At 31.3% G+C, this 27,654-nt stretch overlaps 1 protein-coding gene across 3 annotated transcripts in view; it reads left to right on the top strand.

Annotated features, from left to right (window-relative positions):
* Window positions 1-27,654, top strand: part of MDGA2 (MAM domain containing glycosylphosphatidylinositol anchor 2) — a 772,964-nt gene that overhangs the window by 717,794 nt on the left and 27,516 nt on the right. For all 3 annotated transcript variants that reach the window (XM_039856637.1, XM_039856638.1, XM_039856639.1), the window contains 4 exons: window positions 8,835-9,012; window positions 13,069-13,089; window positions 21,017-21,172; window positions 21,642-21,800. In XM_039856637.1, the coding sequence (XP_039712571.1) occupies window positions 8,835-9,012; window positions 13,069-13,089; window positions 21,017-21,172; window positions 21,642-21,800 (514 nt within the window). The remainder of the gene's footprint in view (window positions 1-8,834; window positions 9,013-13,068; window positions 13,090-21,016; window positions 21,173-21,641; window positions 21,801-27,654) is intronic.

The following is a 27,654-nucleotide window of genomic DNA, read 5'->3' on the forward strand; positions in this document are numbered from 1 at the left end:
GAAGGGCCAAGTCAGTCCCAAAGACATAAACAAAAGATGCTAGTATAGGACAAGAAAGGTCAGATGAAATCGACTAAGTCTGAGAGAAAGTAGGAAACAGATAATCCTAGCTCTAGGCATCCCCTCCGCCACCATGACAAGAGCATAATTCTGGAGAATGGGCTTTCTCTGCCCCCGCCCCTCTTTAAGTACTTCCTCAAGTAATGCCTAGTACTAGGAGCCTTTGGGTTTAAAACCTGAGTTTATCAAGTTTATATCTTAAATTCATTGAGTTTAACTTGAATCGGAAAGAACTAGTTTTCCATCATCAGAAATTAGGTAAGTAAAATTCAGTTTTAGAAAAATAAGGAATATTCCAATTTGAAGAGAAAGAAATTAGTGGTTATGGAATTCACACTTTCTCTAATTACACTGAATATAGCTCTCTCATACTCCTCAGCTTCATGCTGTAATATTATTTGAACTTCACCCTCTGGAATCAGAGTTTACAGATATGATATATATTTCAAGTTATAAATCTTGGTGTTCAGAATAATTACAAGTCATTTCTTCTCACAATAGTGGAAATCGTCTCCAAATCACTCCTTCTTCAAATAATATTATTTAGACTTACAAAGAGTTCATTTTACTTTTGTGCGTATCTTATTACTCACTTTGTTGTTGCTGTTATTACTTCTGTAATTGTCCCTACTATTGTTTAATAAAATACCAAAGTTTTTAATCATGCATAATCTCACCACTGAACAGTCTACATTGCATCACTTCTCAGTAGGTTTATATATTTTGCACAGCTACAATTATATTGTTTACTTTTTGTACTGTGCTATATTAACTTTACATTATATCCCAGACATTTTCCATGTTTCTTCATAGTCTTCAAAATTATAATAACATACATCACATTGATGAACCATAGTTACTTAAATCATTTTTTAAAGTACTTCAATTATCAACTTAGATCCCTATTAGATAGCATTTAACATATAATTTTTGGATAAGTCTGAAATTAAAATATAAATAACACATATAACCTCTTATATTTAATTAGGATATATTTTCTCGAAAGATTTTAGTGTCACTATGGCTCTTACTGAGGTTTACTAAATAAGATCACGACAAAATACAAGGTCCTTTGTGCTGAAAGAGCACTGCTATATTTCCTCAATTCTAAGATATCTCCCCACTACAGTTTTTTAATATTCCATATTTAGAATGAATTATATGCTAGTTATTAAAATGAACTTGCCAGCATTTAGGTACTAGAGTAAGTCATTTGGCAGATGTTATTGTCTATTCATACGCAAACTTTGCTCTATATAGATTTCTGTCGATCTGTTACCACAGTTCCATTATTTGCATTCTTTGAATTCTGGCAGATCCCCAACGCTCTCTAAAAAACCTTTAATATTGCAATACAATTATATTGATAGAAAAAATGTATTGACAATGACAATGATGTTTGTGACAATGGAAACATAATGAAAAACAGTAAATGTTGCCCAAATACCTCAGGAAATAGCAAAAAATTTTCAGTTAGTACATGTTGATGCAATCTGTTAAAGAATTAGTCATAAATCAACCTGTCAAAAGCTTCAGGCTAGCTTTCAAGAAAAACTATTAACTTTCACTCAGATATAATCTAATTGAGAAAAATAGTACTAGCTTCCAAAGAGGAATGGGAAATAAAAACAATAAAACATTTGTATATCTAATAAATATACTGTCATTTCTAAAGGTGTTAATGTCATGAGCATATGAAAAACAAAATATTTCTGGAAGATTGAAAAAGTGACTCATTCAGAAAAATTCATACTGAATGTGAAGCAAATAAGACTCAAGTTTGTAGCAGTGATAGAAGAAAGGGTATGTAATTAAATGGACAAATGTATGTTCTTATTAGTTAGTAGAAAATAGAAACACAGCACATTTAATGTAGTTATTTGTTATCCCCTTTTCCCCTAATGTGTTATTAAAATAATAGTGCATCTTAAAACCCATGTCACCTATGTTTGAGGTTATAAAACAGCTGGATTTTAACCCATTAAAATGTTATCTTAACTAGTTTATATGCTGTGGGATAATCATAATAGTATATTACTTAGGGTCTGTAACCTGGGTTTTTAAAAATCACCTGTTATTTTTACTATCAGTGTGGCAGGTAAACATGAATGGAAGTTTCCTATTAAAAGTGTATATTAATACTTCCAAATGAATGGAATAGACACGTTTATATGCCTGGTATTGTTAGTGCACTCCCTCATCTCCTCCTTTATGTTCCCACTTATCCAGCGTCTTTCAGTGGAGGTTTTACAGTGCTGAAAAAGGTTTGCAGCCCACAAGGAAAAGGAATGATGGCAGTTTTTTTGTTGTTGTTGTTGTTGTTGTTTTTTCACATTTCAGAGTCTGTTGAAGGCTTCGGCTTAAAAGAGGTAATTTTACTCCTTTTAAAATTAAAAAAAATAATAATAACATGGTTTGTCCTCCTGTAACCTTTGAAACAATTGCCTTTTAATTATCCTCTGTGGTAAAAACAGCAAACTGCAGCTTTTCATAAAATGCCTGGAGATTTTTAGGTTTTGAGGCTAACTCCTAAATTATGTGAAAGGAACATGTCCCCTAGAAAAATAAAAAGTTAAATGGAAGTTTTTAAAAATAGATACATAATAAAAAAATTTTTTAACACATTGCCTTCCTATCAACATGCTTATGTGTTTGCTCCGGGACTTTCATTTGGGTCCTATGTTCTCTGAAGGTTTAGCAGTATTATCGCCAAACAGTGGACTAATATTGCATTTTCTTTTGTGTATGTACAAGTACTGCATTTAGTTTTTGTATTTTTACATTTTGCACAGCTCACTATAATGCAATATGAAGTATTTAATTGCTTATTCCTCAACAGCCGAAGTATATACTTTCATTAAAGCTTTAAAGACTTGAAATCAAAGTTATTGCTTTTTTTAATACATGTATGAAGTTATGTACTTTGGAGTTTGTAATAAATATAACAAAATCAATGTCTCTGCCAACTAAAATTATGTGAGTATCTTATTATAACAACAGAATACTCACAGTCTTCCCTGGAATGTACTACAAATATTGAGTGGTATTGAACTTATATTAGCATCCAGAAAAGTACACATTGATTAAACTTGTGTCTCTTTAGATAATAGTAAACATTAAATTATTCTGTATCTATTTTTGTGAGTTTAAACTACTTTTATCTACTGAAATAATAGCACTTTGCTTTTAGTTCATAGATCTAACTTAAAAATCTGAACTCTAAAAACAGTGAAAAAAATTATCATTTACATTATATTACTTTATAGAATCTTCAGCCTTCAAAACCAAAAGAAACTTTCAAGTATTGAACATCAACTATGCATGGCAAAGAGCTTTCTCTACAATAAGGTTTTATGTCCATTTTTAGCAGTGTATTTAAATTCAGTGATTGTGTGCTGTTATTACTAAGTTTAATTTCCTGCTGCACTCCTTGGGGGTCAGTTAAATATACACTCTGCTGGAATTTAATCTCATCATATCTTTATCAAGTTAATGACCAGACACTGTAGGTATAACAATTAGTAAGAAATTGTTACTGCTTTATAATCTGCAAAAAAAAAAAAAAAAAAAAAAGGTACTATAAGTGTATTATAACTAAATAGGCTCCGGTAAAAAAGAAAATTAAGGGAGCGATAAATTCTAGAGAAGCAAAGGAGAAAGTGATGTCAGAGAGAGTCATTTTGGGCGTAACCAAATTTTGCAGCTGCTATTCTCAAGCTAAATAACCTCAGGAAAGTTACATTAACTTCCCTCTGCTTCAGTTTCCTTATTTACAAAATAAGGCTAGTATTAGTTCCTAATTAATGGTCGATTAAATAAAATAATAAGTATAATACAATTAACATAGTGTCTGGCACATAGTAAGGACTTATATATGTAATGAGCTTTTCTTGTTTTTGTTTTTAACTGTCTGACTTGAAGATACAAGTTAAGGAGTGATCAATCTGGAAGTGTCAAAAGAAGCTGCTAGTATTAATGAGATGGTCTGGCAAGACTGAGCCTCAGCAAATGTAGCCCTGGATCATCTGCATCCAAATTGCCTTGTAAAGGAGAAGATGCTTCTTAAAAATTATATTTCTAAACAAACTAAAAAATTATATTTCTAGATCTCATTGAAGCAGAAACACTGGTAGTTAAGACTTGGAATTGTCCTGTGACTCTCGTGCATTCCTAAATATAATACAGAGTATCAAACTACTAATACAGAGTATCAAAAACACCACATATAAAATCTCAAAGACCATCAACATTTACAACTCAGGAAAAGGAAAAGCATCTCTTCAAGAACAGGAAGGAGTAGTCACAGGTGTAGATGCAGAAAGCAATGCAATAGAGCACTGTCTTAGAATTAAAAGGATAAAGAATTTAAGAAAATTCACAATTGTCTATCTCTAACTCTTATTCTACAATTATGTCTTTAAAAGACAAAGAGAAATATTTCAGGCATACACAAAAATAATATACTTTGTATATCTATTATATACAAATTATATTATAAATAATATAATTTGTATATCTATTACCAGTCTAACAAAATAAAAATCACCAAATATAGTTACGTTCTTTCTTTACCCCTTACAATTGCATCTTCTCTTGGTGTTCTAAGCCACACGACCAGTATCTTGAACTTAGTATTTACTATGTTCTGTATTTCTTTATACTCTAATGTGTATCTATGTACATCCCTCTTCAAAATGTATGCTTTAAATTTAAATTTTATGATAGCCCCACTTCAAAGTTAAGTTTAGCTCAATATTACTTTTGTGAAATTCATTCATGATGATGTGTATAGCTAGCTTAGCTTCATTTTTCATTTGTATTGTGTATTATATTTTATGGAGTCTACTATTTTATTATTCTACCTCTTATTGATGTTTAGATTATTTTCTGTGTTTTCTATGCCACAAATATTCCTGTTTCTCTGTGTGCAAGTACATGAGTTTATCTGTTCTCATTGTAATGTTTTTATTGCCAGATGCTCTCCATACTTATACCAGTTTACATAGTCATCAAGACTACATTTCAAAAGACATTTTTTTTTTTCCTGTGGATCTCTTGCTTTTTTGCATATCATTGTGCAGAGGCACTGTCTTTTTCTTCCAGCCTATCTTTTCAAGGTCATTTGCATAGCAAATATGCTTAGAATGTAGAGATAGTGTCTCCCTCTGGAGCACAGGGAAGGTCTATTTAATGTCCAGTATAATAATATAATGTCTCCCTTTTGGATAATGGCTGAGCAGTTTTGGTTACTGTCAATTATAAAATTCTAAGGTTTCTTAGGCTCAGAATTTTTCAAATGTGACACAAATCCAAGTCGTGTGCAAAATCCACTGGGCACTTTATCACCCCTGTAGCACTTAGAGACAAGGGGAACCAATGCCAGTGTAAATCTTATGCTGTCCATCAATTCATGAGTCCTTTTCTTTGACCCAGTAGTCTCAGGTCATCTGCTAGTATACATGATACTGTTGCAGGCCAACTTGTTAGCTTGTAAGTACAGTAAAATTTTATCTACCCCTCCCCCATCTTCTCAGTTTACAACGTATACACCAAGCCTTAATATTGTTTTTATAAATTTTTGTTTATCTGATTGTATTGTGATTTTAATTTCCATTTTATTGATTCATGGTGAGGCTGATCCTTTTCTCTAATTACTTATGTGGGTTTCCTCATCTACGAATACCTGTTTCTATTAGGCTCATTTAGCTATTGAATATTTTTTATTTAGTTATAGGAATTTTAATATAGTTTAGTTAACTGTATGTGTTCTAAATATCTTCTTCAAACCTCTGCTCTTATTTTCTCTGTTTAATAGGGAGAACTGACGAGAAGAAAATATTATATCAAAATCCTAAATTTAATATTAATTTTCAAATTTAAAATTGGCTAATTTATCAATTTTTTCCTTTACTAATAGTGTTTTTCTATTCTGTTTAAGTATATCTTACTTGAGATCATAATTACATTCTTCTGTATTTTTCTAAATGGTTTACCTTTTGCCTTTTAAATTTGAGTATTTGATCCTCCTGAGACTGACCATTCTATATAACAGGCGAGATAGAGATCAACTTTATGTTTTTTCCATACACATAACAAATTAAATGGTATATCTTATGTTGTCTTCTATGTGCACAACTATATATATATATATATATATATATATATATATTCTGTCTTCTATGTGGCATTAACTATATATATATATATATTCCTGTCTTCTTATGTAAAGTACACAACTATATATATATATATATAATAACACACACATATCTACATACATATATATATATATATATATATATATATGCTTTCTGTTCCATTTCATTATTTTATTTGTCATTTTTCTAGTCCTGTGCTAATGGCACATATATGAGAATTTCATTTCCAGAAATATAGCAGGTTAGGCTATGTAATTAGGAGTAATCAATCTTTAGAAAACAAGAAAATATGTAAATGTATATAGTGTATATTTATATATATGTGTGTATATATGTATATATATGAAATTACTAGGTCATAATGTAAAGGAAAATAAAAACTCAAAGTAAAAAATGGAATATCTCACCCAAATTGCTTTGATTTCATCTATTGACCAACCCAGACAAACTTGAACTTTGATTCTTATAGTTTGGCAGTTCTGAGGCAAATAGAAATGAAAGCGCAAGGACTTTTCAAAGCAAGGGATCATTTCCACTTTAATCTGTGAAACCAAAGGGTTTCATTATTGAAGTAAAAGTGAGTTATACTGTTGATGCCCTTAGCAGCATGTCAGAAATGAAGGTCTATCTCTAAGGGAATATATCTTTGTCCTAGGCCCCAAAGAAACCCCAGTAATAGTATTTTAGCCATATCATCAATACACAGTTAAAAATAACTAAGTAAATACAAGGAGAAAAACTCCAGGAACGAAGATGCTATAGACTTCAGATATACAAAGTGTTGGATATATATTACAAGGCAATTATACTTACTGTACATATATAAATACAACTGAAAATGTATGTAAATAACAGGAAATTATAAAAGTGACACAACCAATTTTTAAACAGACTATTTTTTTAGGGTAGTTATTAGATTCATAGCTATAATGAGCAGAAGGTACAATGATTTCCTATGTACTCTCTACTTCAACAATGCATAGCATTCCCAACATCAACATCCCCTACCAACATGATACATTTGTTAACAATTGATGAATCTACATTGACCCATTGTTATCAATCAAAGTCTATAGTTTACATTAGGTTCGCTCTTGGTGTTTTACATTCTGTGGGTTTGGGCAAATTTATAATTACATGTATGCACCATTATATCATCATGCAGGTTTTTATTGCCCTAAAAATCCTCTATGATCAGCTTACTCATCCTTCCCTCCCCACTAACCCCTGGTAACCACTGATCTTTTTACTGTCTCCATAGTTTTGCCTTTTCCAGAATGTCATACAATTGGAAGCATACAGTATGTAGCCTTTTCAGAATGGTTTATTTTACTTAGCAATATGCATTTAAGTTTCCTCTATGTCCTTTCATGGCTTGGTAGCGCATTTCTTTTTAGCACTAAATAATATCCCATAATCTGGTGGTAGCACAGTTTATTTATTCATTCATTTACTGAAGGACATTTTGGTTGCTTCTAAGTTTTGGCAATTGTGAATAAAACTGCTATAAACATCCATGTGCAGATTTTTGAGTGTATGAATATTTTCAGCTCCTTTGAGTAAATGCCATGCAGCACAATTGCTGAATTCTATAGTAAGAGTATATTTAGTTTTGTAAAAAGCCACCAAATTGTCCTCCAAAGTGTCCGTGCTATTTTGCATTCCCACCAATAGTGAATGAGAGTTCCTGTTTCTTCACCTCCTTGCCAGCATTTGCTCTTGTCAGTGTTCTGGATTTTGACCATTTTTAATAGGTGTGTAGTGTATCTTAATATTGCTTTAATTTGTAATTCTTTGATGACATATAATGCGAAGCATCTTTTCTGTTAAAAAATAAGGCCCATTGTTTAATTGTTTTTGTTGTTGTTGTTTTCTTATTGTTAAATTTTAAAAGATCTTTATATATTTTGGTTAATAGTCCTTTATCAGTGTGTCTTTTGCAAATATTTTCTCTCATTCTGTGCTTGTCTTTTCATTCTCTTGATAATGTATTTAGTAGAGTGTATATTTTTAATTAAAAAAGTCCAGCTCATCAATCGTTTCTTTAATAGATTGTGGTTTTGGTGTTGTATCAAAAAAGTCATTGCCAAACCCAAAGGCTTCTAGATTTTTTCCTGTTACCTTCTAGGAGTTTTGTAGTTTATGGTTTCCATTTAGGTCTGTGATCCATTTTGAATTAAATGTTGTGAGGGTTTAATGTCCACAAGTAGATTCAATATTTTGCATGTGGCTGTCCAGTATTTAAGCACAATTTGTTGAAAAGACTATCTGCTCTATTGTATTGTCTTTGCGAAAGACCAGTTGACTATAAATGTGTTAAGTAAGAAGTAAACTTTTATTTCTCTAAGTCTTCAGATTGACTCTTAATATTAGATGAGATATTAAATCTGTGTTTAATTAGCCAAACTATTCCATAATTTTGTAATGATCTACAAACATCTAAAAAATGTCTCGCTTATTATAGAAACTTGAACTTTAATAAAATGTATTCATATAATATAAGTACTTTCTTATTTAATCGAATTTCAGAAAGCTGTTTTTCCACTTTGTTAAAACATAATAAGTATCTATGAATAAAATACTGAGAACACTATTTCATAATTATTTTGATTTCAGGCTGGACAGCAGCGTTGGTGGGAACAAGAGATTAAAATAAATGGAAATATTCAAAAAGGAGAATTAATTACATATAATTTGACTGAGCTAATTAAACCAGAGGCTTATGAAGTGCGACTAACTCCTCTCACCAAATTTGGTGAAGGAGATTCAACAATTCGTGTCATCAAATATAGTGGTAAGTAGACATTTATTTAAAAGTATTTATTTGAATATTAAACTATCTGGAATATGTAGGTTGCAACTATCTACCAAATTTAGACACAAACTAAAATTTAGCATATAGATTTTCTGGGTCACCAGCCAAGTGACCAAAAATCAAAAAACAAACACCCCAAACCCAAAAAACTTTATCATTATAAATTGAAATATTTGATTATAAATGTAGAGATATAGAATAATGTTTTACTTAACATTAAACCTATGCAATAATGTCAACAATGTCCTTTGATTTTCCATTTTGTGTTGTGATGCAATATTTCTGTATTTTATTTTTTTTAATTCTTGATGGCTTTAAAATTTATGTCATTAAGAAGTTAGTTAATATGATCAAATGGTTTTTTAATTTTTTTTAACTTAATGGACTTTATTTTTTAGAATAGTTTTACATTTATAGAAAACTGAGCAAAAAATATAGAGAACTCTCACATATGCCCTCTCTCCCAATGTATTTTCCTCCACTATTAACATCTTACGTCAACGTGGTACATTTGTTACGATTCATTAACATATTGACATTTTATTATTAAAGTAAATAGTTTACATCAAGATTTATTATTTATGGACTTTGGCAAGCGTGTAATGTTATCCACCATTACAGAAGCACACAGAATAGTTTCACTGCCCTAAAAATCCCATGCTCCACCTATTTGTCTTTCCCCCACTTCAACCCTTAAAACCACTGATCTTTTTATTGTCTGCAGTTTTTTCTTTTCCAGAATATTGTATAGTTAGAATCATACAGCATGTAGCCTTTTCGAACTGTCTTATTTCACTGAGCAGTACACACTTAAGGTGTTCTCATGTAGCTTAATAACTTACTTCTGTTTCTTGTTAAATAATATCCCATGATAGAATATATCACAGTTTGTTTATCCATTTACCTATTGAAGAACATCTTAGTTGATTTTTTTTTGGTTATTTTTTTTTCTTTTAGATTGCTAACTTTAAAAATAACTAAATATGTGTGTTTTTGAGTATGTTAGTGAGAGTTTGCTTTTATAAACTATATGCATTTAATACATCTTCATTACTTAAATGTCCTATTGAGCAAAAATTGAAACTAGTATAAAACTGTAAAAAAATTAAAAGTTGGTCAAAAACTTTAAAAAATAGAAACAATAGAAATTAGATATACTTTTTCAATTTATTTTTATTTGGGGTGACATTGCTTAGTAAAATTATATAGGTTTCAAGTGTACAATTCTATAATACATCATCTATAAATTGCATTGTATATTCACCACTCAAAGTCAAATCTCCTTTCACCATATATTTGACCCCTTTTACCCTTTTCTATCTCCTCTTACCCCCTTTTCACCTGATATATTGTTTTACTGTATACTAAACAGATCAATATTTTATCAGTTGAAATTTATGTTCATTTTTCAGTAGAAATTTATATCAACGACTAGCTCCAGAATTGTAAAAATATTTTTCAGAGTTGAATGAATCAGTGGCATATATTTAATATTTGTTTCCTTAATTCAGTGAAATATTTTTTTATCATTATCAGAGTTTGACTTAAAAAGATAATATGATGTGTTTTTTTTTTTTTCAGTTGTAGGTCTCCATTCTGTTTGGCATTAAGAAAGAAACAGTAAATTCTGTCAAAAGTGAAAATAAAGGAAAATTATTAAAAACTTATCAGAGTTGCATTTTCATATAAAGTCACTTTTTTCACTCTCATCAGTCAGAGTGTATTGGGCATGATATATTCAATCTTCATCAAAAAATTAATATCTATAACATAGAGTAGAATATTCATAGACAATCAAGGAATTTAAAAGATTTAGAATAACTATATATCTTTTTTCTTGAATGTGGTCCTTTAAATATATATGTTTGCAAAAGCATTAGAGTCACTGCACATCTTTTCTTGAATGTGGTTCTTTAAAAATATATCTTTTTCATGTTAGTGATGTAAATATTATGAGAAATGATAATTGTTATTCTTTAATTACTTCCCTGATTTCATTGGACGGACAACTAGAAAACATTCAACTATATTTTTCTAAAGTTTTAGTTTTATATGTTTTATAAAATATTAATTATCTCTTCTTATCTTATGTTTATTCTCCCTGCCTCTAAGTTGTAAACCCTGTACCGTTTAATATAGAGGGATATTAGAAACTATGCATTGATATTTATTCCTTTCAAAGATGAATAAATTAGGACTTAGAAAGTTTCAGTGTCCTGTAGCGTTAAACAACTATGAAATGACAAACTCTAAGTAGAACTGGATAGATTCATTACAGAGGATTTATGCTTCTTTGCTAACTTTAGAAATTATCATGACTTTTTTTAGAGAGATAAAGGAAAACATTTTCATGAACTCAGTAGTTCTTATTGAAAAACCTGAGGCAACAAACTAAAATGAGAAACAAATCTAGAAAATAGATATTATGTTTAGTTTCAATTTTCTTTAATTATCTTTACATTCTTAGGCATACGTATTAAAATCATAAACATTTCAATTAAAAACTGATTTTATGTAACATAGATTTAGGTAAAGTATACTTTAGTGCTATATAGGCATTTATAAGAAATTATACATGCAAATTTGAAAGAAGAAAAATAAAGTCACTGCAATATTTAGAATTTAGAATGGCAAATTTTTTACAAGGATCATTGTGCTATTCATAGTGAATCTGGTGATGAAAAATATTGCAGAAGAAGACTTTAAAATTCATTCTGATCAGAAGTTACCTGTATTTGTGACATATTTTCTAAAATTAAATTATAATTCAAAGATGCTTATTTCTCCAAAAGAATACAAAAATAATTTTATAATTTCACATTATTTTAATTATGAAATAATTTTAATTTTTACTAATTAATTTTTAAATTAAAATATACTGATATTTTGCAAAAAAAAGAAAATTATTTTTTCTCCACTTTAATGGAACTAATAAATGTATAGTCCCTTCTATATATTATTAATTTTATAATTTACAATGGGAAATGCGGAATCAGAAAAATAACTAAAGTAATGGGACTAGTCTGTCTTCTGTATGTAGGAATAGCAAAAATAATTGAGACTAACTCACTTGTTAAAATTAAACTCAATGTACTAATATATGAATCATATATGAACATGTTTTGTGCATGTGTATGTGTTATTGACTATCATAATTTTCTAGTAATGTCCAAGTTGGATGAATGGTTAACATCAGAGTAGACAAACTTTTGCAGGTTAGAATAACTGCCCATTGTAACCTTGGGCGACTACAACAATGGTTTTCTTCATTCATAATGGAATTTTCTTTCAGAGTGATAAATGCCTATTCAATATACAGATATCATTTGTCTCAGGTTAGATATATTTTTGTTGTTGCTTCAGTAAAATGTAAAGTATTCGTTCCTCTTCAGGTAGAAATCAATTGGCACTTGTATTACAAACACGATTAGTTTTTTAAGGTAAATATTCTTCTGGTGCACAAAACCGCAAATGTGTTGCCTAACATTTGAAAATGCTGTGTATGTGAGTATATGTGTGTGTGTTAATGTAATTAACAAAGCAAGATCAAATTGGCTATTTGTTTTAAGACACATATAATGACATGATATAAAGATTGCTTTATTTTCATATATATCATGTTATTTTCACCAAAAGTAGATAATGGCCAAAAAGCTAAAGTAGAATCTCTGTTGAGTAATTTCTTTCATTGTTAAAAGATCTAGATTATATATTGGCCTACTATCAGCTTCAGTTTTGATTTCTGGGTTTTGTTTAGGTTAAGATATAAAAGTTCAGCAACTCTATTCTTTGGAAAATGACAAACCCATGTGCAATTTAGCATTGATTTTTTTGATACTTTGAGGCTGTTATTGCGGAGCTCCAAAGTCGATTCTATTCAATCCTCTAGAACAAAATGGATTGCAGATATAAAATTCAAAGGCCACAGTGGGGAAGATCATTAAGTTTTGTTAAAGAACTATGAGACACTGGTTAGACTTTTATTTATAAAAGACATTTAAGTTATGCTAACATTATTTTTTGCTTTTCTTGTAGCTCCTGTTAATCCTCATTTAAGTAAGTATATTTTTTCTTTCAAAATGGCACTGTATTTCACAATTAAAATAGAAAATACATAAACAAATATTATTTAACAACTATTCTTATTTGGTTTAAAATGAACTGCTTAGAAACAGTAAAACTGGCATTAAATGTGAATTTTAAATTTCAAAGATTATTAATATAAAGACAAATTATTTAATATTGATAATTGATTTTTATAAGTTTTTCTAAATATGGAGCCATTTACCACAGCATGCTTAACATTTGTGATTTGTATAACTATGAGTTTATTTTTTCTTTTGTGACATTACATACCATTTTTGTTGCAATTATTTTTCTTTAATTTTCATTTTTTTATTTCTATATTTCACTCATAAAAGACTATTATTACTTAGAAAGTTGGTATTTCAATGGTTTAATCAAAATTTTTCATAAATCACTATTCTATAGTCCAATCTTTTATGAAAGAGAAGATAATCTGGTCATCATTCTCTTGGTAATATTTCACATTAAAATTAAGGATTGATTTTTTTCTCCTATTTTGTGTCTAGGAATATATTGTTCTTGGTTAATAAAAGAATAAAGAGCCTCTTTGCACTCTTGCTCCCATCCATCTAACATTCACAATTACCCATACTTAGGGAATAAACATTCAAGTCTTATTTCTTATTTTACTGTGTTTCCTTTTCTGCAATGGCCTTTTACTGACTATGTAACAAAGACAAAAAGATGTAATTTTTTTCTTGTGATATTTTCTACCAATGATCCTCTTTATTTCTGTATATCTAAATTATAATGCTGAATATTTTTATAGTTCTTTATTGTTTCCATATTGCTTTCATGAATAAAAGTTCATTTAGTCGTCACAATGACTCTTTAATGTGGATATTATTATCAATCCTTTGAGGTTCTTTTTCATATAAGGTTTAGTACAAACAAGTGTTCCTTCCTAAACATTCCCTATTTTTTTATTTTTTTCATATCCTCCAGTAGATTATAAAGTACATAAGAGCTAAATCTGTTTCTAATTTCTCCCTATATCTCACTATCTTTGTGTCTATCATAGCATTTCATGTTTAGCAGGCATTCAATGATTATTTGTTAAAAAAACAAATAAATGACAACTTTAGGATGAATTAATTACATAAATCAGGTTCTCTGTGCCTTCTACCCTGGGCGCTATTGTTAGTTAATTACTATATTGATTATAATTCCTTTTAAGGTAAGATCTCTAACTGCGCACTCAGTAGAAATGTTTAAAAAGAGTCGCAGGAAGATTAAAATTAGATAGAGAAAAAAACTTACAAATTTTTCAATTCAGAAAAATTTTTGAGTATATTATTGTATATGGCGAGCTTATGTAGTAGGTGCCCTGTATATCCCAGTGCTGCAGTCTACCCGATCACCTGCACTGTGTGCTCCAGGAGTGACCTTTGTGTGGGTTGTGTGTGCCCTCCTGTTGTAGTTGAGCCTTGATTTCTGTTGGCACATCAGTGGTGGAATTGATTCTCAGGATGACTGGCTGTGAGTACTGGCCACAGTCACAGTATATGAGCTGTTGTGTGTGGCTGATCCCACAGTGTGGGATTCACTCCAAACACCTCATGTGCTTGTTGAGACCATCCTCTGGGTGTGCCATCATGAAGCTAATCAGCTGGTACTCGGTTATGGTCTGATGCCAGTCGCCAAGTGTATTGGTTCTAGGGCCCCTTGGGAGGGGCACCTGTGGAGGCCAAGATCAGCTCCTGCTTATGAACAGTGTGGGCCTACCTGGTAGGACCTACAAAGCTATCTGCTGTTGGTCAAGTCCTGTGCTGAATCTGGAAGTATGTGGGAGAGACCAAGCAGTGAACCAAGGCTGGCTGCCATCATTACCGGGCCTGGGGAAGCTCAGCAAAAGGCAAAGGGCATCCTAAGGCCTGAGGCTGCTTGCTGGCTGCCAGAAGGCTCAGCAACTGAAAGAGCTTCAGGCAGTAGGTGAGTTGAGTTAGGCACGGTCCCAGGGAGTTGCCAGGGTAGGGTGAGTGATATTCACAAGGTTAGTGCAGATTCAGATTTGGCACCAGATTTGGAACCTGTGGCCATTCACATAAGTCTCAGATCATACCCGGGCCAGCCACTGCCTGCCTTAGGCCCACAGATCTCTGAGATTTGTTCAAGAAATACTGCAGCTTGGGTAGGGCTAGTTGCCCATGACTGAAAGTGTCTTTGGAGGTGTAAGAGTTGAGTCCTGTTGATTGCTGCTAAAGGAGCACCCTGCTGTGTGTAGGGTGGGGCTGGTTGCCAAGCCAGAAAGTGCCTCCAAAGTGGTAGTTGGGTGGGGTGGGGTCTCACGGAGCCTGCTCATATGCTGCACAGGAGATGGACTCAACACAGAGATAATGGTGGCTTTCCCTCCGGCTCTCACCTTGAAGCCATACAACTCAGTCTTTCCTTGTATGTCTCTTGTACCTCCCAAGCTGCTGTTCCTCTGCTGGAGCCCAGAGTGAGTGCCTGCGAGCCAGTGAGTCTTATGCATGAGCCCTTTAAGAGGATATCTGGTTTCCAGCAGCCTTCCATCTCATGAAGACAGTAGAATTCCAAGTGATTTTACAGCCAGATGTTGTAGAGACTCCTTTTCCCAGCACTGAAATCCTGGGCTGGAGAGCCCTGGTGTGGGGCTGGGGCCCCTCACTCCTCTGGGGTGGGAACCTCCACAGCTGTGATATCCCTCCCAAAGCTCAACATCCAGACCGTTTTGCATCTCTGCCCCTCCTTCCAGTCTCGGTGTGGCCTCTTCTTTATATTCTTAGTTATAGGAGTTCTGTTCAGCTAGTTTTCAGATGATTCTCCTGGTTGATTGTTCTACAATTTAGTTGTAATTTTAATGTGGTCATGGGAGGATGCAAGCAGTGCCATCTTGACCAGAACTTGTGTGTACCACTTATTATTTATCTAAATGTCGATTAATGGACACTTCGGTTGGTTCCATATCTTGGTTATTGTAAATGATGCTGCAATGGTATATGAACATTGGGATGCATATATGTTTTTGAATTATCATTTTAGATTTCTTCAAATAAATACTCAGAAGTGGTATTGCTAGGTCATAAGGTAGTTTTTTTGGGCGGGAAATTTTATCCATAGTGGCTGCACCAATTTCCAATCTTACTAACAGTGCACAAGGTCCTCTTTTCTTCACATCCTCACCAACATTTGTTTTTTGACTTATCGATAGCCATTCTGGCAGGTGCGAGGTGATATCTTTTAATTTGCATTTTTCTGATGATAGTGACCTTGACTTTTCATATGTCTACTGTATGTCATCTTTGGAGAAACGTCTATTCAAGCCCTCTGCTAATTTTTTAATTGAATTTTTTTTGGTTTTTGGCGTTAAGTAAGTGGTTTTATTTTAGTATTTTAATACTTTATTTTTTAATTACAGTTGGCATTCAATATTATATTAGTTTCAGATGTACAAAATAGTAATTAGACATTTATATAACTTACAAAGGGATCACTACAATAATCTAGAATACACATATGAGTTCTTCATAAGTATTAAATATTAACACTTTTTGTCAGACGTATCTTTGGCATATATCTTCTCCCCATCAATAAGTTGTCTTTTTCTTTGTTGATGGTTTCCTTTACTGTGCAAAAAAACTTTTTAGTTTGATGTAGTCCCATTTGTTTATTTTTTATCAAGAAGATGACTTCATAAATTATATAAATGTCTAACCACTATGCTGTGCACCTGAAACTAATATAAAATAATATTGAATGTCAACTGTAATTGAAAAAAACTGTATTAAATAAAAAAATAAAATAAAATAGTCAAACTCATAAGCAGAGAGTAAAATGGCTGTTGCCAGGAATAAGGAAATGGAAATAGGAAGATGTTGATCAAAGTTTAAAGACTTTCAGTTTTGTAAGATGAGTTAGTTCTAGAGATCTAATGTACAGCATGGTGACTATACTTAACAATACTGTATTGTATAATTGAAATTTGCCAATAGTGTAGATCTTAAGAATTCTCACCACAAAAAGAAAAGAAAAAAAAGAAATAATGTTAACTATGATACTGTGATATGTGGAGTGATAGATATATTGATTCACTTGATTGTGTTTATTATTTCAAAATGTACATGTATATCAAAACATCAAGTTGTTCACTTTGAATATATACAATTTTTTGTCAATTATACCTCAGTAAAGTTGAAAAAAATAAATGAAAAGGAGGGGTGGGGTAAGAGGACCATTGGACTAGAGGACTATCAATCATCAGGCTACTTATCTCTGAGTTTTGATTCTTTCTTCACCATATTGGAAAAGATTCAGAGAAATAAAACACAATTTTAGAGACCATTTTAGCAGAATATTTCAAATATATTTTTTTATTTCCATGTAGTCTCTGAAACTCTGCCAAAATCATGTTGTAATTAGAAATCTAGTGAAAAATTCAAAAACAAGTCAGCCTTCAGTTCCATATCTCTGAAAATCCTAGACTTTATTACTTTTTATTTTATAATATATTTTAATATTTAATATTATATTTATTTCAATGTTTTTAGAGGTGAATGTGTTTTTATTACCTGTCAAGATAGTCCTTATTCTGATAAACATAAAGCGTTTTTGCATATATCTATAATTATCTCATGTAAAATAACACGATAATCATAAAATTATGATTGTCCTAAATAGTGGGGCTTTTTTACATTTTACCTGCCAACTTTTCTTAAAATCTCTCTAGTAATAGATTTTTCACTGTAAAGATATATGTCCACTGAAACAATGAACTATTGAGATTACTTATATTTCTTTGTCCAATGTGAATTATGGTGGTCTTATATCTCCTTCAAATTTATTATAAACAACTGTTACATATAAAATAACCCAAATTATAAAAAATTTTAGTGATATCTAGTTATAGGCCTATCTTATGTTTTCATAAGCTGTATTGTAGCTTAATTTTACCATGAGAAACTTAAATACTCCAAAAATTTGTTCTTTTTTTGAAGGCAATCTTTTTCTCTTTTTAAACAAGGCAAAATAAAATTACACAAAAGATATGTTTAAGTGGTATCATAAAATTTATTATACATAATTTAGAATAACATCTAAAAAGTAAGGTTTGGCAGATCTATAAATATAGGCTGAAATTCTCAATCTTTTTTTTTTTTTGACATTTTGTTTATCTATATATAATTAAGCAAATGAAAGCATTTGAAATCAAACATTTGCCTTATCATGACTCCTAAGTAGTACCTAAAAGAATCTCATATTGTGCCTAAAAGTCATCTATTCATGCATATAACTACATTTCTGTCACCAACATTAGATCTTCAATTGATAGCATCAAGAGGTCATGTCTTGTTTAGTACCAGATTTGTAGCATAAATATTTTATGTGGAATATTGTTTATCCCATAAATTTACTGATTTAGAAACCCCTAAATGCATATATATACTCTGTAAACCATCTCGCTCAAAATATACAATATAAATAAACACAAAGAGGTGCAGCATTTAATCCTGAAAATAAGACAGGCTAAAAATTCATTCTTAAACCAAGAGATGTCCTGTTTTTATTTTTGTTCATGCACTTTCCTTTTCTTCCTTTCTTCCTCCTTCCTCCCTCCTCACTATTTCCTCCGCCTTCCTCCTTCCTCCTCTCCCTCCCTTACTCCTTCCTTCCACTTCCTTCCTTCCTTCCTTCCTTCCTTTATCCTTTATTCTTTCTCCTCCCTTTCTTCTTTTTTCTCTCTCTTTTTTTTTTTTATTGTGATGAAAACAATTAACATGAGATCTACCTTCTTTATGCATTTTTAAACATACTTTTAACCACAGGGACAATGTTGTACAATGTGGTACTTTTAACCATAGGGACAATGTTGTACAGCAGATCTCTAGAACTGACTCATCTTCCATAAATGAAAATTTATACTTTTTGACGAATATCTCCCCATTTCCATCTCTCCTCAGTCTCTAAAAACCTCTATTCTACTCTTTGCTCTATATATTTGACTTCTATTATATTCCACATATAAGCGATATCATGCAGTTTTGTTTTTCTTTCTGTGTCTGACTTTTTCACTTAGTATAATGTCTTCCAGGGTCATCCATATTGTTGCAAATGGTGGGGTAACCTTAATTTTTAAGACTTAATAATATCTCATTGTATATATCTGCCACAATTTCTTTATCCATTCATCCATCAACGGACACTTAGGTTGTTTCCATATCTTGGCTACTGTGAATAATACTGCAGTGAACATGGGAGTGCATATCTCTTTGAGGTACTGATTTCATTTCATTTGGATATATACTCATAAGACAGATTGTTGGATCATGTCGTTCTATATTTAGTTTTTTTGGGTAATCTCCATGCCATTTTCATAATAGATGTATTGATTTACATTTCCACCAATCATGTACAAGTACCATACTCTTGATTACTGTAGCTTTGTAATACTTTTTAAAATGAGTAAGTGTGATGCCTCTAGCTTTGTTCCTGCTCATAATTGTGTTGGAAATTTTGGTTCTTTTGGGGTTTCACATGAATTTTAGGAATGTTTTTTGTATTTCTATATAAAAAAATGCCATTGCTATTTTTATAGGGATTGCATTGAATTCATAGATCACTTTGGGTAATATGAACACTTTAACAATATTAATTCTTCCAATTCAAGAACTTGGGATATCTTGTCTTTTATTTGTGTCTTCTTTAATTTTTTTAATCAATGTTTTATAGTTTTTTATGTGTCTTTCATCTCTTTGGTTAAGTTCATTCCTAAGCATTTTATTATTTTTATATTATTGTAAATGGGGTAGTTTTTGTTTTTTTATCTCACTTTCAGATAGTTCATTGTTAGTATGTAGAAACAGAAAGATTAATTCAGGGGCATGATCCCAGTTTCAAGGACTTTACTACTAAAGATATCTGATAAGTCTAACCAGTTGCAGGTGGGATGGGGTGGGAGTCTCTGTTCTTTAAAACTTTATATCTCTATGAGTTCCAGGGAATCTGTACTCAGTTTTGACTTTATTATTAACTAGCTGAACTTAGCCAAAGTTTCCTCCTTGTGAGCCTCACAAATTAGTATTACTGTGATTTTTCATAGAGTTGTAATGAGTTTGAACAAAATAATATAAACTATGTTTAAATTTTATTAGTTAAGGATCTTTGTGGGCATTATCATCTCCTTTATTTGCTCCTATATCTAAAGCAAGGTATATCCCAGTAAGAAAACCCTCTGATACCTAGAAACATCACTACCACCCTCATTTCAAGGACAGTTGAAGCAAGCTCTCTCTGAACTTGTTGGGTCTGAAATCCACATGTGACAGGCATCTAAAAAAATCTGTCTTTCCATCAGGTCTTCATACAGTCTTCATTATTTCATCTCTAGTGAATTTCAAACACCTGGCAAATTTATATTCACATAAAGTATGAAAGATAGCTGCTTTTTAAAATAATTTGCCATTAGCTACCCCTAAGTAAACTTCCATTTGTGCAAATGGGCATCTCTAGACATGATGTGAAAAATTATAACCTCAAGGAATACAGCTTTAACATGCTGTCAGATAAATTAATAAAGATCATTTTCTAACTGACATTTTAGTTTGGATTGTTCCTATACTAAAAAGTGAAAGTTGAGAAAATTCTTCAGCCATAATCCAAAGTTGAATTATATTCGTTAATTTCAGTTATCTGAATATTTCAGAGGAAAATGGCTTGGTTTAAATTATTAAACATGAGACAGTTTATGTATCAATATTACTTTTCTTTTTTATTAAAATGAAATCATTTTACATTTAGTCATACTCTTGTGTTCAGTTATGGCTCTGCTGCCATTATTGTAATCTTATATTGCCATATAATGTTTTAAATTTCTCCTATAGGAATGTTGCAATGTTTGTATTTTATTAATATTAATCACTTTAATTAAATTTTTTAACAGGAGAATTTCATTGTGGATTTGAAGATGGTAACATTTGTTTGTTCACCCAAGATGATACAGATAATTTTGACTGGACAAAGCAAAGTACTGCAACGAGAAATACAAAATATACTCCAAACACAGGACCGAATGCTGACCGTAGTGGCTCCAAAGAAGGTATGAGGGTATGAAATGTTGTGTTCATAACAATCATATGCCAACCTTGGAATGTTAGAAATGCCATTAATATGAAATGCAAGGGACTACTTAGCTATAGATTTGAAAACTGTGAAATAAAACATTAAAATTTTATTGCAGTATTAATAATTCAGATATTTCCGAAGTCTGTAGACAGTTTTCTCTCAGAATTTGCTGACAGATATAGTTGAGAGACTGGGATTTTTTTTTTTTTTGAAAATTTGTCTAAAATTCTAATTTTGTCTTGTTTCTATGCATTCTAAACAATGTTATCTTTAATTATGTAGATTATTTACTCTTTATATTATATCATGCATATACGGGTTTTATAAATGAGATAAAATCTTATCAATCTGTACTTGTATGAATACTTTAAAACTTCTCAGTGATTTCCAATTTCGTATTACCTAACAATAATGTTTAATCATTTTATTTTGTCTTTTTTAAGGTTTTTATATGTACATTGAGACATCTCGACCAAGATTGGAAGGCGAAAAGGCTCGACTTCTCAGCCCAGTTTTTAGCATAGCTCCAAAAAACCCTTATGGACCCTCGAACACTGCATATTGTTTCAGCTTCTTTTATCACATGTATGGACAACATATAGGTGAGGTGGCAAGAATTACTATTATTTTTTTCTCAAGTATATCATACCTAAGAAGAAAAATGTTCACAAACACACGTTAAATCAATTTTAGTCAAAGAATATCATTATTGACTTAAATGACTTATCTATAAATTGCAAAATAAGATGCTAACAATGTTCCCCTGTCATGTCCTAACTTCTCAAATTTAGATTAGAATTTGAAATTTTGGAGTATTATCTACCTATTTTGGAATCTTAAATCAGACCATTAATGGAATAAATTCTTAATGAGATATTCTTGTGGAATTTAATAAAGTATAGTTTACACTGATTCTTTTCAAAGAAAATTGCTTGAATTATCACTCAATGTGTATTAATGATCATGAAAATGAGTACTGTCATATTTAGAAGACAGTACTTTTAGCACCATTTATACATTTTGAATATTGGTATATTTTTTTCTTGTTATAAAGTATGCCTAATATATCTAGTAAGATTTGAGAATATCCTATGTCCTAAAGAGTATATGAAGATGAACAGACTCTCTGCTCTTAGAGATTTTGAATAATAATGGAAGCTAAAATGAGTAATAGAATACCACATAACCTTGAGAAAGAACCTAGCAAAACTGTGGTGGGGGATGGGGAAGTCATACAGGTCTACAATTCTTTAAAGTGTGATTCTAAAATAAAATAATAATAATAATAATAACATTGCACACAGTTTTTGAAAAATTATTGACAGTTCATGCCAGCTTGCTCTACATGTGTTAGAATATATGACCTGAACTTGTATTGTTTTTTTATTTATGTCGTCTGTATTTATCCAAATGAGTGTGAACATTTATACTATTTGTGGTAAAAATATTACTGTTTAATTATGGATTCTGTTCCAGATTTCTCCAGGAGATGTCACATAATATGCAAGATATACGCTATTTCAGCTTTCTAATATAAGACAAAATTCTGAATAAGGGAGCATATCCAGCTCCACAGAGCTTGGATGAGGGATTATGGATCTGTATCTTAAATAGTATCTTAAATAGTTAAATAATAAGGCAATGCTTTGGGACAAAAGAAAACCTTTCTTTGTAAAAGAAGGATATCTTTTCAGTACAGAGATGAGCACAGTGAAGATTAAGGCACTGGTAATGAGGAAGTAAAATGTGAGAAATTAGGATGGCATTAAATGTTTTGATATAAATTAATAAAACAAATACAGAAATATATTTTATAAACTAATAAAATTGCACATATGATATATGCCAGCTATGGTACTAAGTGAAGTAATCCTCTTGATAATTTTTTTAAAATGAGTATCACTATCCATCTTTTACAGTAGAGAAAACTGAACCTTGGAGAGTTTGTATAAATTGCAAACAACTGAGATTCAAACTCAGGGCCAGTACTATTAACCAGTATTTTTCACAGTGGAGCAATAGATGACAAGTGTATCAGGGTAGCTCTGTGCAGCAAAAAGTACCCGCAATATGAAGGCAGAAAATCTAGGCTGGAACTTAGCTGTAGCAATTTAAAGAATTTAGAGAAGTCACTTAACATGTTTAGATCTTAGTCTCCTCCTCTGTAAAAAAGGAATATTAATTCCTATTTTAGAAATTACCTGTTCGAGTTAAATGGATAATATATATATATAACCTTCTATCAGGTGGTAGACACAATTTTAGATTACTTTGAATCTCAAGTAGCAATAATAGTAATAATAAAGCAATAGTTAAAGTACTCATTGTGGACAAAAATACTATTTCTAGCACATCATGAATTATTTTTTTTAATTTTCACAATAAACATTTGTGCTCATTAAAATCATTCTGTTTCATAGATAGTAAAAATGAAATACAGAAAATTTTAATTACCAGGCCCATCAAACTAAGCCAATAAGTCGTAAAGCCATAAAATCAATCTAAGAAGGTGGACACAGAGTTTTCCTGCTTCACCACTCTACAGGGAGACTTGCTGGAGTGTTATAAAAGCTTAGCTAATTTAGTAGTCAGGGGGAGATATTACAGATTTTGTATAGACAAAAAGCATGATGAGATCTTTGATTTGAGAAAATAAACCTTATAGGAGTGGGTAAAATCATCAAGAAACAGAACATAAACTGGAAAAGCAGTTAGAAAGCCATGAGAACAGTCATTGGTTCACTGTGGCCTTAACCATGAAAAAAAAAATCTCCACACAATTGCCAAACTATCTTATTTATTGTGAGATAACTATCTTATCACAAAAGAAGGATTAGCTCAATTTTTCCCTTTAGTTGTATATTTTACTTACTCTCTATTTTGATTATGTTCATGAACTCTTTCTCTTCTAATTTACCTTGAAATGGGAATATTTTGTTTCTTTTTAAGTAAATAATTCCAAGGTCAATATTTTTAATTCTTTTAATAACTAAAATATGTACTTACTTTATGTATAAAGTTGGCTTCCTCTCAAAATTTTTACATATTTATACTGAGTCCCAAGGTCATTTTAATATATTTTTAACACAGGTGTTATTCTTATCCTGTTTATTGTCAGTGGATGTCCACTTGACTTTTGCTAGTTTTATTATGATTGTTTCAGGGAAAAGGCAGGTCTTCCTTTCTTCCTATTCTCATTTACCACTTTGAACCCTGTGCCATTTCTCTGTTTCAGATGGTTGAAGGTTAAAGGTATCATATCACTCGGGTCCCTTTCATTGGGATATAATCATGCTCTTTACTAAAATCTAGGCAAAAATATCTGTTTCAGATATTGACTAATTAATTAGGACTAGATGAGTGACTTCATTAGGGAGATGCTGCCTGTCACTGAAACCTTGCCTTTTTATAAATATTTTTCTGACACTCATTCATCTGTAAACCTAGGGCATTTATAGTCACTGGTTTTACCAATTAAATTATCAGTTTGATTGATTCTTTTGGAAATCCAGATTCACAAATGATTTGTCCTGGATTTCTAATAACCTAATTGTAGTTGCTACTTGGGTAAACGTAAATAATTCTTGCTGTTTAAATGTGATAAATAGATTACTGTATACCATTGAGAAGAGTCACATTTTTTTTAATAATATAAAAATGGATGTTCAGTTATATGTTACTTAGAAAAGAGATTCCTCTCTGAAATAAAGTCAAATATTTTGTATTACTTATTTATTTCTGTGTAACAAATTTCTCCAAAATTTTGTGACTTAAAGCGACAGACAGACAAGCTACCAGGCAAATCTGCAGTCTAATTTGAAGACTTGACTTGGGGAGGATACACTTCGAAGCCCACTCACCTAATTTTTGGCAGGCCTCATTTCTTCACCAGTGATGGACTATAGATATTGATTTCTTGTTGGCTTTTGGTCAGAGGTCCCTCTCAATTCCTTCTCATGTTGACATGGCAGCCAGAATTGTCTCATGACATGGCTGCAGGCTTCCTCCAAAGCAAGCAATCCACAAGAGAGAGAAAACATATACCCAAGACTTTAACCTAATCTCTGAAATGACAAACTATAACTTCTACTTTATTTTGTTGATCATAACTGAGTTGGTAATTCCATCTCTTAGTTGAGGAGAAAATTATGCAAGCATGTTAATACTAGGAGGTTGAAATCATTGGGGAAGCATCTAGTCTGCCACACTGGGACAATTTATTTTTGGTTAAATGTTTCATCAAAACTAATTGAAGAAAAAATTAATGAAAGCCATAATATGTTGTCCTTATAGAATTTATATGTATATGTATATAATATCTGTATGTATGTATATACTATCTGGCTATTGACAATCATAAAAGATTATTTAGCAATCCTATAGTTACAAGTAGGCATTTTGATTCTTGATCAGTCAGCTGAATTTCTAATGTTTTTGCAAAGAAATTCAACTTCATATGAGGCTAATGGATATAACCAAAGTTTATTAAAAATCAGTAAAATACGTACTTCATTTATTTCTACAAAGAAGAAAGTGAAATATAAGCATCGTATCATACCGAGAAATTAAAGAGAAAAATAAAAAGATACTTATGAATATAACCATCGAACTTGATAAAATGATTCAATAACGTTGTGGCTCTAGAAAGCTAATTATATTGTGCAACTAATAGGAGGCAAGGAAAAGGATTCCTTTAATGAAGCCTACTCTCATAAATCTTGGGGGTGAGAAAGAAGTGATATATAGGTGTGTGGTTGCAAAGGGCCTATTTTAAGAGGAATATGAGTCAATAAAAAGTGTAAATTTAAAGATACAAAAACCAAAGGGAAGCACATTTTTTTGAAGAGATGGGAATTTTTGAAGAGATGTTGCTAGAGGAATTAACTGTGAAGAGGGAAACGAGTGCCCCTTCCACTGAGGTGAGAGGTAAAAATGTGTCAAACAACCAGAAATTTGCCTTCCTAACAGTCTCTGTTTTCTCTGGAAAGTAAATGCAAAGGTTATATTTTCAATGAGTAGACCATTTTAGGAAATTAGTAAATGGAAGCAGAAAATGATGAGCGATAGAGAGCTGGAGAGGTTGGAGACTGAGACATCAGTCAGCCTTTTGAAATGTATTTTAGGATGCAATGCTCACTGACTCCCCATCACTTTTTGAATATATTACTGAATTGCCCTGCTGACTTTTTGCTGTCTCTTTAGTCCATAGTTTCTGGGGTAAATATCATTCTGTAAAACCAGTAACATAAAGACCTCAGGGATATATGCCTGTCTGGCTTCTCCTTGGACAGCTTGATAGTCTACTTCAGCTGTCTATCATACATGAAGTTCCCTAAATCTAGCTGTATTGTATCTGTGACCTCTTCATAGGTTCTGCCTTTGTGTGTTAATCTGTATGCCTGAGGAGAGCAGAAGCAATATCTCTCCTCATCGCATGATGCCCTGCAAATGTAAATATCTATTTGTCCACCTATATTTATAAAGTAAAGGAACATTTTTAAATTGTGATAGAATAAGCTTCTGAGAGTGCTTAGAAGAATAACAAAACAAAGGAATTGAAAGTATGTATTTTAGATTGGAAACAGAATGTGGTTTCACCAAGACCCTATAGATAGGTTGGAGAAAAAAACAAATGGAAGTTTATCATTGACTTAACTTAAATTTGAATCTAAGTGCTTTGGCAGCCAAAGCTAGAGGAAAGCAAAATTGTCAAATATTTCTTAACAATTAATTCAAAGGGAAAGTTATCTTTATGAAACTACTCTTAGTAATATAATAGGCAATATCTTCACTTAATACTTTTAGAAAAATATAAAGCTTGTTCAATAAAAATTTTATATATTGATAGACCATAATATGTTAGAGAATAAAATTTGTGTTTTGAGCTGAAATATTATGGTCCAGGTATGTCATTGTATTATGATCTAATGAAATGTAGGAATAGAATTTAATAAATCTGTAATTAACCTCTAATTACATTTCTCTTAATAAGATATCTTAGGCTACCTTTAGCAAGAGTTGGATTGAAGCTTTCTCAGTGATGCCTTTCAAAGATTTTAAACTGGAGACTTGAACATTTTTATACAAGGTATAGAGAAGGGAAAGGTGCAATATTTTACATGGTTTTAGGAATATGATTTTTATTCTTACTTTGGTCAAAGACCATATTTCTTCTTATTAGAGTTTAAAAATTCATATTCTTGTTTATATCTCAAATATGACTCTCAAATAAGAAATCTGTTTTTACCCTTGAGTTAGGTACTGTCTGAGAGACAGTTTGAGTCTAAAAGAAATCTTAGGATAAGATGCTATTATTTTAGAGCCTTGACTATGTTGACTATAGAAGAATATCAGCAGAATAAATATGTAATTTTGAGATATTTGCATTCTAGTAAATTCTCAGAATTAAGTTCCTTGCAAAAGACAATCCCTAGATAGCTGAGGGAATCGATAAGG

This window comes from Pteropus medius, unplaced genomic scaffold (assembly GCF_902729225.1).
Source record: "Pteropus medius unplaced genomic scaffold, Ma_sr-lr_union100, whole genome shotgun sequence".
In the NCBI taxonomy this organism is placed as follows: Eukaryota; Metazoa; Chordata; class Mammalia; order Chiroptera; family Pteropodidae; genus Pteropus; species Pteropus medius.